The 13,051-nt window shown below is 39.3% G+C and overlaps 1 protein-coding gene across 1 annotated transcript in view; it reads left to right on the top strand.

The window, feature by feature from the left end:
* LOC122552357 overlaps positions 1 to 13,051 on the top strand; it is a 145,600-nt gene that overhangs the window by 90,897 nt on the left and 41,652 nt on the right. Inside the window, exon 12 of the mRNA XM_043695107.1 lies at positions 1,614 to 2,147. Within this exon, the coding sequence (XP_043551042.1) occupies positions 1,614 to 2,147 (534 nt within the window). The remainder of the gene's footprint in view (positions 1 to 1,613; positions 2,148 to 13,051) is intronic.

Here is a 13,051-nt window from a genome sequence, read left to right as displayed (position 1 = left end):
AGCTGTTGAATTATGTTTGTTGAGTGTAATTACAGTTGCTTTGTGGGTGGTTTAGCAAGGTCCCACATATAGCAATAACTAATTGATATGTTTTGATGATGTTATTTGAATACTGGGCAGGACACTGGGAGAACTCCCAGTTTTTTGAAAAGATGCAATGCAATCTGTTAAATATTTCTGAAAAGGCAGTTTGCGTCTATTCTGGAAGATATAGCATCTCTATATTGCACTGAAGTATCGACCTAGATTATGTGTTGATGCCTTGGATTGGGCTTGAACCCACAAACTGCTGACTTGGAACCAACAGTGCTACAACTGGACAAAGCTGACACTTAGAAATCAAGGGTACATTGGAGAGGTATGAGGAAACAACTGTGCAATCTGTTGAGTGATGCTTTTCTTTATCAAGCTTTCACAATATGGCACTATCCATTACAGTAGACAGTGGAGCACAGTAGTTTAGATACCTTCTATGTTGCTTTCAGTTATTTAAGAGAAATGTGTTAGGTGAATTGTCGTAACTATTTCTATATTAGACTTACCTCGATTAGAAATTGATATTGGAATGCACTGCCTTGTGTATGCAGCCATTTGAAAGTATTACCATGCCATAGCAAAGCAAAGACGTGAAAAGGTGGATTGATTAGAAATGCATACAAATGATTTTAGTTATTTTGTTGCATTGAAGTGCCAAAGTGCCACTGTATCCTGGAGTCGCAATGTACACAAGTTTCCAATTTCATTTGTAATTTTAGTGCGTGGTAAGATGAGGGATTCAACAGGGATTGGAGTTGAATACAAACGAACTCTGAAAGCTGTTGAAAATCTTGCAGCGTTTGCTTTCTTTTCCTACCTCCTTTGTCCAGTTTCTAGCGAGGCTCTGAGAAAGAAAGTCAAGTTGCTCTTTTCAGCTCATTCTGTAAAGGTGTTGTGTACTACACTGTTACAGAATATAAAGATTTCATATCTACTTAGTTAACCTCAGATGTTAGGGAGGGGGTAACATAACTGGATTCCAGTTCTGGGCTATTGATTCTGCAAATGAGTGTACATGTCTGGATATTAGGTGAAATTGGATCTTAAGCGAGTCAGATTTTGCCATGGTGGTTCCCTCACATTTTGATAGTTTTCTAGTACGTGTTGTCAAATTCACATGGCTTAGTCTCACGTATGTGAAAAATCATTATTTACTTGAGCTGCCAGGATGTTATGTTCTCTGTGGAAGTAGACTTAAAAGGTTGTTTCTATCACTGTAGATAAGTGTTGGGGCTTAAACAGGTAGGCAATTGGTTTTGGTGGGAGTGTGTGAGCAGTGGTGGCCTGGTAACCATGTTATAGTAATATAGCGGTGCATAGATGTGACCCATACCCTTACAAAGCCATGTCAAGCTAGATGCAGCAAATGAAGGCTGAGTTGTACACCTTTAGGAATGATAGTAGCCCAAGCCATTTTCCCCATGCCTAGAAGCAGCATTGTCCTGGTTGAACCTTGTCGGGCAAGGAAAAGCTTATGGCATAAGGAAACCTAAAGTGGGCCAAAGAATTTCACTTTCAGTTTATGGGGAAACCGTTAAAAAATGTTCATTGCAATTTCCCCTTTGTTTCATTTACAGCAATTGATTCAGCGCCTAGCAAAGAGACGCGTTGTGAATTTTGCGGTGATTACTTTGAGAACCGCAAGGGGCTGTCGAGTCACGCAAGGTCACACCTGAGGCAGTTTGGGGTGACTGAATGGACAGTTAACGGTTCGCCAATAGACACATTGAAGGAGCTTATGAAAAGGAAAATGCATCCTCTCGACTCGCCTCTCACACCTGAGCTCAAAATGCCCTCAAAGCCAGCATCATTGCAGGCCCTGCAGAGTGAACCCTTCTCGCCCTCTCCGGGTAAATCATCCAAGTTTAGCCTGACCATTCCATCTGTCGGGCAGGTTCCATCAGGATCACTAGTGCCGAAAAAGGTTCAGGGGCAATTTTTCTCCCCTCCACCACTGAAAAAACTGAAGCTGACCCCACTGAAAAAGGTGAAACAAGAGCACTTCACAATAGAGTATAATCCTGAGGAATCAGCAACCTTGCTGAAGAGCAGCAGTTATTTATCCGAACAAATGTGGTCATCCAGCGAAGATACCTCACCTCTTCGTTTAAGTAGGTTTTTCTGTTGATGCGACAGTTTTGTGATTACCTTAGTTAGTGAAAAAAGCTGAACAATTATGCTGTTGGAAATAGTGGAAAATGATTCTAAAAAGTCAGTTAGAATTTAGAGTTTGTATGTGCAATAAAACAGCATTTACAGTATATACTGTAAAATATTGCTGGCTAATAAGATTATTAGGCTTCAGGTAATGATTGAGTTTTATGGTTATATGAATCTATCTTATTGCTGTTCTTAATTGTTTAACCTCCTGTATTCACTGCCCCTCCTTTTTGCTGCAAATTGCAGCAATTAATATCTATCTGGATTGCTCAGTGGCATCACCTGATGGCCAAGCAGAAAAAACACATTACCGGAAGCATACCAAACAGAACAGTGGCCAAAGTCACATGTGCTTTTCCTCCTTGCCATTCTCTCCTGAGTCCTGAAGGGTTGGCACATTTTAGTGTTTCTTGTAGTACATGGAGCCTTAAAATCTGAATGCCTGAAATGTAAGCAGCTTTTTAAAAATAATGTATACCCTACTGTGTGTGGTCCAATTTTATTAGAAAGCAAATGGACTTCTTCTGAACCATTACACAACTTTTAAAAAAACAATGTTAGAGGAGAAGTTAATTCTTAATGGTTATCATCTATGCTTAGTACTTCCAGATGTGTCTCTGATGGTGCATGCCTTTATTATTTCATAAAATATGTGCAGTCTTCAATGTGTTTGCTTTTACAGGGCTTATTGTATAACCCTAGTCTTCCATTGGTTTACTTCTATGTGACACTTAAGACTATGTCTATCCATTGGGTTAAATCTTGGAACCTTGTTCCTTTTTTCCAAAAAAACTTTTCTGCCATCATGAGAACTGTGTAATTTGAAATGCATTGTGAGACCAAGTTCAGACTGCCTGTCTCCTCTTTTGCTTTCGTTGGCAAATAGCACTGCTGCTATCTTTCATTAGGTGTAGGCAGAGCTTGTGCTATAGTTATAGTTCTCATCCTTCCCCACAGTGAACTTTTAAGAATGATCAGTATAACGTGCTCAATCAAAGCTGGTTAACGTAAATGACCACCTGGGATTTCTGGGCTTTACAGTGTGTACTTGGGGCAATGGGTGAATTACCTGTTGTTATGCACAGAACCCAGTTTTGAAGAGTTGAAACCAACATCCTCTTTGAGAACAGCTAATTAAGAACACAAATGATGTAAAGTGGCCTTCAAAGACTGCAATTTGTTCATGTATCAGATTTTTATTATGGAACTTTAGACTGTTCTGTGGTTCAAAGTACTGTTGGTTAAAGGGGAATGTCAGCAACTAATGAAGAGCACTGGTGAGACGATCTATGCATTCTTGTAGATTGAGAAAGATGTTTGCTGCCTTTGAGTTCATATTTGCTATTAGGCTGTAGCCCTCTGTCTGTGAGGTAAAGTCATTTTTACCTGACAGTTGGGCTTGCTTTAATTCTTAGCAGGATGCCCACAACTTTTGATACGTGATTTGGATCTTATTGTCTCTCACTAAGAACATATGTTAACATCTTACAAAATGTCATTCCCAGCAATAGGAACTTTAAGAGACTGCAAGTGGTTGTCAGCTTCTCTACAAATTAGGAGCAGGAATAAGCTACTCGGTCTATCTACCAGATTGCTCCATATCGTTGCCTACCCCGATAAACTTTCACCCCTTGTTTATCAAGAATCTGTCTACCTCTGCTTTAAAAGTATTCAACAACTTTGCTCCCACCACCTTTTGAGGAAGAAGTTCCAATGACCTTGGTTCTGAGTGGACAAAAAATGCCCTCATCTCTGTTTTAAATTAGAGATCCCAAATTTCGAAAAAAAACATTCTTTCCATGTCTACTTTGTCAAGCCCCCTCAGGATGTTCTCAAGTCACCTCTTATTCTTCTAAACTCCAATAGGTACATGCCTAACCTGTCAAACCTTCCTTCATATGATAGCCCACACCTTCTTCAGATATTTATCTAGTAAATCTTCTCTGAAAAACTACTGATATATTTAGAATGTTCCTTAAATAAGGAGACCGGTACTATAAACATGAATCTGGATGTCGTCTCACCAGTACCTTGTATAATCAAAGCATAACTACTTACTTTTGAATTCAGTGCCCTTTAAAATAAACAATAACACGTTATTTTCTTTTTTAATTATCTGCTGTATGAAATGTATCCCTAGCAATTACAGATCAATCAGTTTAACTTCAGTGGTTGGGAAATGATTTTGAAACAATTATTTAGGATAGAGTTAACAGCCACATGGAAGAAAAGGTTAATAAAGAAGAACCAGCACAGATTTCCTGAGGGAAAATAATGTTTAATTTGCTGGAGTTTATTGTAGAGTTTTATATTTGTAACAGAGCTATGACAGATATGTAGTTGATGTGGCTATGTAGACATCCAAAAGGGCTTAATACAGTGCTAACAGATTTGTGTGGAAGGTTACAGCTCATGAAACAAGTGGGACAGTAGCAACATGGATGCTAAACCGGCTGACGGATAGGGAACAAAGAATAATAAAGAACGGATATTCTTAAGGCCTTTTTTTTCTAACAAATATCTGTAATCCTGGACTGCAGGGGACAATTTCAATGTTCATGGATGATAAAAACAAAGATTGTGGAAGCATTGGAAATGGTGAGGAAGACAATGATTGACCATTTGGTGCACTGGGCAGATAGGAGGCAGATGAAGTTCCATGTCAAGATGTATTAGACAGGGCATTTTGGTAGAAAGACCATGGAGGTAACCGCATTTAAAAAATGTGCAGGAGCAGCTGGGTGTATGTGTACCTAAGTCAGTAAAGATGGCAAGACAGGTAAGGTGAGCAGTTAAAGCCCTGGATGCTGTATACTTTCTTATAAAGAGGGCAGAGTACAGGAGAAAGAAGGTTGGTGCCATACATGGCGACAAGGAAGATGTTGGAGATCAGTCATCTCAATTCCAGGACACCTGCAGGAGTTCTTCAGGGTAATGTCCTGGGCTCAGTCACCATCAGCTGCTGCATCAATGACCTTCCCTCTATTATGAGGTCAGAAGTGGGGGTGCAAAGTTCTGCACCATTTGTGACTTTTCAAATATTGAAGCAGTTCATGTCCATATGCAACATGACCTGGCCAATATCCAGACTTGGGCTGAGAAGTAGCAAGTAAAATTTGTTAGCGAGTTTTGAGAAGATTTGTAGCTCAGGTTGAGGTGATCTTCAGTGAGCCTCTGGACTCACCGGAGAAAGCAGGGCAATAGAAAGCAGGAATCATCAGCAGTGCTTTGTCCGGAGGCTCATTGAAGATGTTACCTAGAATGGTGACAAAATGTCTAAACGTGAACCTTCCAGCTCAGCGAGCAAACCTACATCCAGTAAAATTTGTACTATACAAATGCCAGCAATGACTATCTTTAACAAGAGAGAATCTACCCATTGTTTTTTGGCATTCAATGTTGTTAGCAGTACTGAATCCTTCATCATTGGCATCCTGGAGTTGCTATTGACCAGAAATTGAACTGGGTTAGCCATCTTAACATAGTGGCTACAAAAGTAGTTCAGAGACTAGGAATCCAGCATCATAATTCACCTCTTGACTCCTCTAGGTCTGTCCACCATCTGCAAGGTGCAAGTCAGGAGTGTGATAGAATATCCCCCACCTGCCTAGATGAGAACACCTTAACACTCAAGATTGACACCATCCAAGATAAAACAACTCACCTGATTGGTACCATATCTACAAGCAACCACCACTGATACTCAGTAGCAACTGTGTGTGCCATTTACAAGATGAACTGCAGAAATTCACCAATGTTCCTTAGACAGCACCTTCCAAATCTACTACCACATCTAACTAAAAAGGCAGGGTCAGCACTTACGTGGGAACACTTTCACCTTATAAGTTCCTCTTTAAGTCATCCACGCCCCAATCCTGACATTGAAATATATTACTATTTCTTCAGTATTGCAGGTTCAAAATTCAGGAGCTCCATCTCAATGGCATTGTGGGTCTACTGATACCAAATGGTCTGCAGTAGTTCAAAAAGGCAGCACACTAACACCTTCCAAAAGGCAATTAGGGACAGGCATTAAATGCTGTCACAGCCAATGCCATCTGCATCCATAAATGAATAAAAAACAGCTTTGCTGATCTTGTCTAAGATACTACTTAGACCTCAGCTGAAGTAATGCATGCAGTTCTGGGTGCCATACTTTAGAAAGGATGCAAATGCATTGTAAAAATTGAAAAAAACTGCACATGTTGGTAAAGTTTGGTAGTATATTTAAGTTCTTGAGTTAATCTTTCCTTGGAATTTTCTTTCTTGTTAAATTCAAAACAAAAACAGATGTTGCTGGAAATGCTCAGCAGGTCTGGTAGCATTTATGATGAGAAATCAACGTTAACATTTTGGTGACCCTTGCTCAGAGTTGAGTGCTGAGGAAGGGTCACTGAACCTGAAACGTTAACTGCAGTTTCTCTTCACAGATGCTGCCAGAGCTGCTGAACTTTTCCAGCAATTTCTGTTTTTGTTGTGACTGTATTGGTTGGAATGTAGAGAGGTTCATAAGATTAGCTCCAGGAGTGAGAAACATCAGCTATGAGGATAGTGTGAAGAAGTTAGATTTATTTTCCTTTAAAAAGAGACAACCAAAAGGTAGTTTGATAGAATTTTTCATAATCAAGGGGTAGTTTGGGATAAACATCCTCTTGTAGAAAGGTTGAGAACCAGAGAGCACAGAGAAAAAGTAACTTGCAAGAAGCAAATGTGATGTGAGAAAGATACAGTCAAGCGAGTTGAGAGAGTCTGGAATGTTCTTCCTGGAAGTGTGGTGGAGGCAGGTTCAATTGAGGCATTCAAGAAGACTTTCAAAATAGAAACAATATTCAAGGTTATGGGGAAAAGACAGGAGAATGGCACTAATTCAGTGTTCATTCAGAGAGCTGATACAGACATGATGAGTCAAGCAATCTCCTCCTAATTGTAATTCTGTGATTCTGTGTATTGGGACATTCTGATTTCTTTTCACCCAGAAGCTCTGCAGTCTCTCGCCATTTTGGTAAAATGTATTTTTTTTACTTCTTCTGCCAAGATGTATCACATTTTCTCACATTATACTCCATTTACCAGAGATTTGCCTGCTCACTGAGTCTATTTCTTTATAGCCTCCTTATACTGTCCTCAAACATGGACAACATCAGCAAACATACCTTTGAGACCTTCATCCACATCATTTATTTAAATTATAAAATGTTGAAACTGGCATTGATCCCTGTGCCATACTACTGTCAAATCTTGCCAGTCAAAAAAAGTGACTTGTTGGTTAGCCAATCTTCTACCCATGTCCATGTGTTAGCCCCTACACCGTGTCTTTATATTTGACAATACTCATTTGATATGGCAACGTACCAAATGCCTTCTGGAAACATTAAGTGCGGCACTAATCCCCTTTATCCACAGTACACTTAATTCATCAGAGACCTCCAAAAAACTTTGTGATTTTCCTTTCACAAAACCACATTGACTCTGTGATTATCTTGAACCTTTGTAAGCACCCTGTCAGCACACCTTTAATAGCTTCTAACATCTTCCCCATGACTGATATTAAACTAACGACCTATGGTTTCCTTTTTGAGTACTGTTTTCTCTGAAACAATATTTTTTTGGGAATTAGAACCAATGGATTAATTATTTCACAAGCCACTTCTTTTAATATTCTAGGATGAAATTCATTATGACCCAGGGACTTAACAGCCCGCAGCTCCAACAATCTGTTTGGCAGCCTTCCCTGACTATTGTAATTTTCTTACTCTCCACTCTTCTCCCGCACCCCCCCTCCCCCACCCCCATTTCCTGATTTACAGCTATCTCTGGGCTACCTGCAAAATACCTGTTGAACTTGTAAGACCATAGGAAATAGGAACAGGAGCAGGCTGTTTGGCCCCTTGAGCCTGCTCGCCCATTCAAAAGGATCATGGTTGATCTGACATCTGCCATCTTTTTTATTTTCCATTATTAATTCCCCAGGCTCAGTTTCTACAGGACCAATACTCACTATAACTATTTTCTTATCTATAGAAACTTAATATTTGTTTTCATATTTCTCGCATCTTTCTCTCATGCTCTTAATTTTTCCTTCTTTATTAATATTTTAGTCAATCTTTGCTGGTTTTATATTCTGTCCAGACTTTGGCCTGCCATCAGCTTTGTGTGAGTATATGCTATTTCATTAAGTTTGGTAGTATATTTAAGTTCTTGAGTTAATCTTTCCTTGCAATTTTCTTTCTTGCTGAAATGTATCTGCTGTATTTTGAAATATCCCCTTAAATACTGGCTACTACATTTCTATCAACCTATCATAGTTCACTTCAGTTAGCTTTGCTTTCATGCCCTCATAATTGCCCATATTTTAAGATTAAAGCGCTTATCTTGGACCCACATCTCTTCAAATTGAATCCAACTGTAATTAATTAATTAATTTATACCGAAGAGTAATTAATTACTCTTAGGTATAAAATAGTCTGCTCTCTGCTTGGTTTAGGGCATGCTGTTCTGCCAAAATATCTCAAACATTCCAGGAATTCTTCACCTAAGCAACGTTTGCTCACCTAACTTTTTCAGTCACTATGTAGATTAAAATTCCCCATAGTTATCAATTACCTTTTTGGGAAGCTTCCAATTTTTCTTCTTTTATGCTCTGACCTCCCGTATGGTTACAGTTTGGGGAGCTGTTCTTCACTCCCAAAGGTGTTACTTCCCCTCTGTGTGACTGTCATTGTCAGTTAACAGAATAATTTCTCCAACTTTTCATAGTTTGCTGCATTTATTCATTAGTCCCAGTCTGTTTTCTTAAAGCCAGTCAGAGAGATATACAGCACGAAAATAGACCCCTCAGTCCAACTTGTTCATGCCAACTAGATATCCTAAACTAATCGAGTCTCATTTGCCGGCACTTGCCCCATATCCCTCTAACACCCCCCCCCCCCCATGCCTTTTAATTGTTGTAATTGTACTAGCCTCCACCACTTCCTCTGGCAGCTCATTCCATACACGCAACATCCTCTTTGTGAAAACGCTACCTCTTATAATCTTTAGAAGCTATTAGATAATAGTTATGAACTGTTAGCCCAATTAGCGATAAATATTTGTTTCAAATGCTATTTGAATTCAGGTACAAAGCTCTGAGTTTAACCCATTGTTTTATGTTTCTAAACCTCTTGTCTTATCTGTTGATTTAATCTTAGATTTGTACTCTTTACTCCTGCTGATCATTTCCCACATTAATACCTTTCTTTCTTGCTTTATCTGTATTCTTTATCTTCTTATTCTTATTGATTTATCACACGTTTTCAGATTTGAGCCCTTGTCCCCCACTATTTAGTTTAAATTCTCTGTTCCTCTCATTATGCAAACCAGACTGAGTCAGATACAGCTGACCTCATGTACGCATGCAATCTTTAGCTTTTTATGTCTGATATACTATTAGCTTGATCAGTACGTGTTTGAAGTCTTTCAACATATCCTTCAGGCAGTTATAATTGATATATTTACTGTATATTGAGTTTGATTGTTGCAAGATGATATTTACACGTTTTCCTTTACTAAATGCAGTTGACTGAGGTGCCCAAGAAGCATTCCTTCTGGTTGTACAAACATAGTCATTTCTTAGTCAAGAATTTGGCCTTTTTCAACTCAGCACGTGAGAAGAGTTTGTATTGCCCAGTGCCTTCCACATACCGGGATATTCTGAAACAGTATTCTTCAGAACATTGTCACTTTTTAGAGAGAAACAGCAGCAATTTGCACACATCAGAATCCCATGTGATAACAGTAATGATTTGCATCAGATAGTGTACCAAGTGTCACAGTGAAACATGCTAAGTCCTTGGGGCATGTAGAGCAATTTATTTCAGAAGTAAGCAATGTAACTGTCATTTGATAAAACATCCTGTATATCTGAGTTGTAGATTAACCTTTAAGTGATCTCTCAGGCAATAATTGCACCCCAACGTAAGGAATCTAAAAGTGTTTTTAATGAAAATAAGTTCCAAAAAATAAAGTCCAGCCTTTTGGAAAAGCCCTTACTGCATGAATTGAAGAAAATATGGTTAGAGCTGAAGAAAACTTTGGTTTGTGCATCTGCATTCTATTGTCATGCAGTTTAAGAGAGAGTTGTTGGATTTGATAAGTTACTACACATAAGGCTACTCAATAAGATAAAAGCCCATGGTGTTGGGTGTGGTTTTATTTGCATATAAGATGGGCTAACTATGAGAAGACAGAGTTGCGATAAAGGAGGTATTTTCAAAATGGCACCTTGTAATTTGTGGAAAGAACTGCGATCAGTGCTTTGTTCTTAATTATTTAGAATACATATTAGTGACTATAGCCAAGTTTGCAGATGACACAAAAGTAGGTGGGAAGGCAAATGTTAGGGATGACAAAAGGGGCTTACAGAGGGAACTGGAAAGCAGTGAGTGGACAGAAGCTTGGCAGATGAAATACTATGTGGAAAATGTAAGGTTATATACTTTGGCAGGAAGAATTTTCCATTATTCAAATTGGAAAAGTCTGCAGTAAGCTGCAGCAATGGAGTGATTTGGGAGTCCTCATGGATACATCTCAAAAGCATTATGAATTTAGTGAGTATTAGGAAAGGCAGTTGGAATACTGGCCTTTATTTCAGAGGGAATGGAGTATAAAAATAGGGTAGTCTTGCTAACAAGTCACTAGTCAGACCACAGCTGGAACCCTGAACAGTTTTGACCCCCTTAATCCAAGTAAAGATGTACAGTGAGTTCTGAAATAATGCAGTAGTTCCGTTCTCTTACAATCTTGCGTTATAAGAAAATTGCACAATAGCCGCTCCATTTAAATTAATGGGGCTGGAATTGTGTTATAGCCAATACAGGTAAAGGAAGTTAGTGTTCCGCAAACAGCAGTCTAAATTCTTCAATCGAGTTTAAGTCAATTCACATTGAAGAAATGCGCATTATAGCAGAAGCAACTGTACTTTATCAGATGCAGTCCAGAGATGGTTCTTTAGATTGATTCTCCACATGGAGGGATTTTCTTATGGGAGATGTTAAGTAGGTTTGGCTAAGACTCATTGAAATTTAGAAAGAGAGGAGGCCTTATTGAAACATTCTAGATTCTTAGGGGATTTGACAGGTAGATGCTGAGTAAGAAATCATCCATTTAAGGCAGGGTTGAGGATTTTTTTCTGAGGATGGTGAATCTGTGCAGTTCTTTACTGTAGATAGTTGTCAAGGTCATTAAGTATATTTAAGGCTGCAATTGATTTCCATTCCTCGAGGATTATGGGGAAAAGGCAAGAAAGTGGAATTGAATATTATCAGATCAGCCATTTTCTAATTGATCGGCAATGTGGTTTCAATGGCTAAATGGCCTCATAGGGTGGCACAGTGGTTAGCACTGCTGCCTCTCAACATCAGGCATCCGGATTCGATTCCAGCCTTGGGTGACTGTCTGTGTGGAGTCTGGGCATTCTCCCAGTGTCTGCGTGGGTTTGCTGTGGGTGCTGTAGTTTCCTCCTGCACTCCAAAGATATGTAGGTTGGGGGAATTGATTAGATTAGATTTTCTACAGTGTGGAAACCGACCTTTTGGCCTAACAAGTCCACACCGACCCTCCGAAGAGTAACCCACCCAGACTCGTTTCCCTGCGTTTACCCCTGATGAATGCACCTAACACTATGGGCAATTTAGCATGGCCAATTCATCTGACCTGCACAACTTTTGTAACGTGGGTGGAAACTGGAACACCTTGGAGTTGGCCATGCTAAATTGCCCATAGTGTCAAGGGATGTTCAGGCTAGATGGATTAGCCACGGGAAACAGTGTTGCAGGGCTAGGTTTAGAGGGTTGGGTCTGGGGGGATGCTCTTCGGAGGGTTAATGTGGACTCAGTGGACCTAATGGCCTGCTTCCACATTGTAGGGATTTTATTATGATTCTATGAATTTTTTTCCTATGTCATAGGTCCTTTGGTCTGTGCTGATATGGCTAATCTCAAAGGAAACCTTATCACTTCACAGAGGAAAAGAATCTACCAAGTTTGCTTCTCTAAGTTTGTGCACAACAGCAATTTCTGTTTGATGATAGTTGAGGATGGAATTGGGTGCTGTATTCTTGCCAGGCTGAATATTTAATCTTGCATGAACATGGCGTGACTCCTTGGATGTTAACCTGTTGTTAGGAGAGACGAGGAATCTATTTCATCAAAAATGCACGAAGCTTATAGTCATGTGAAAATGTCACTCAACCAAAGTACGGGTAATTCTTCCATAACGCAATGGTTGTGTTCTAGTGTGACCCTGTGCTTTATAAAAATCACGCAATAAAAATAACTGTTGGTGATGCTATATGTGTTGGTTATAGCCAGCACATGTTTTAAAAGTTTGCACTTTACAAACAGTGTCCCCTATTCGTCAGTCGCGTTACAGCCAATTTGCGTTGACAAATTGCTCATTTTAGCAGACTGATATGTACACTGAATTTTGACATGTTGGGAATGTTTTTATGTAATATTTCAGCACAGGGGGCTGCATTTAAATTTCTTAGTTGCGTCAATTTTTCTTACTTATTAGAAGTACAATTTCAAGTAAGCCATTTTAAATGTGATACTTCAATTTAGCACCTGTAGCTTGTTAAATTCTTAGATTTCCTTTGGCTGTAAATGAGAAATTAATGCCTACAGTTCTTCCTACCGACTGCTTTGCCTGTTGCGGGTTACTTGTCATTTTTGCCCTCTTTCACTGAGACAATTAATCTTTATCTTCCAGTCCTGAGCCGCACTCTTTGCTTTGTATTTGGATTAGCATTAGCTTATGAATTCTTTCTGCAAGCAAAAACTAGATTATGGGCAGCTTTGCTATCCGCTGTGAAGCCACA

The sequence above is a fragment of the Chiloscyllium plagiosum genome, chromosome 8 (assembly GCF_004010195.1).
Source record: "Chiloscyllium plagiosum isolate BGI_BamShark_2017 chromosome 8, ASM401019v2, whole genome shotgun sequence".
Classification (NCBI taxonomy): domain Eukaryota; kingdom Metazoa; phylum Chordata; class Chondrichthyes; order Orectolobiformes; family Hemiscylliidae; genus Chiloscyllium; species Chiloscyllium plagiosum.
The sequence above is the reverse complement of the archived record's forward strand: the minus strand, read 5'-3'. Positions and strand labels throughout refer to the sequence as shown.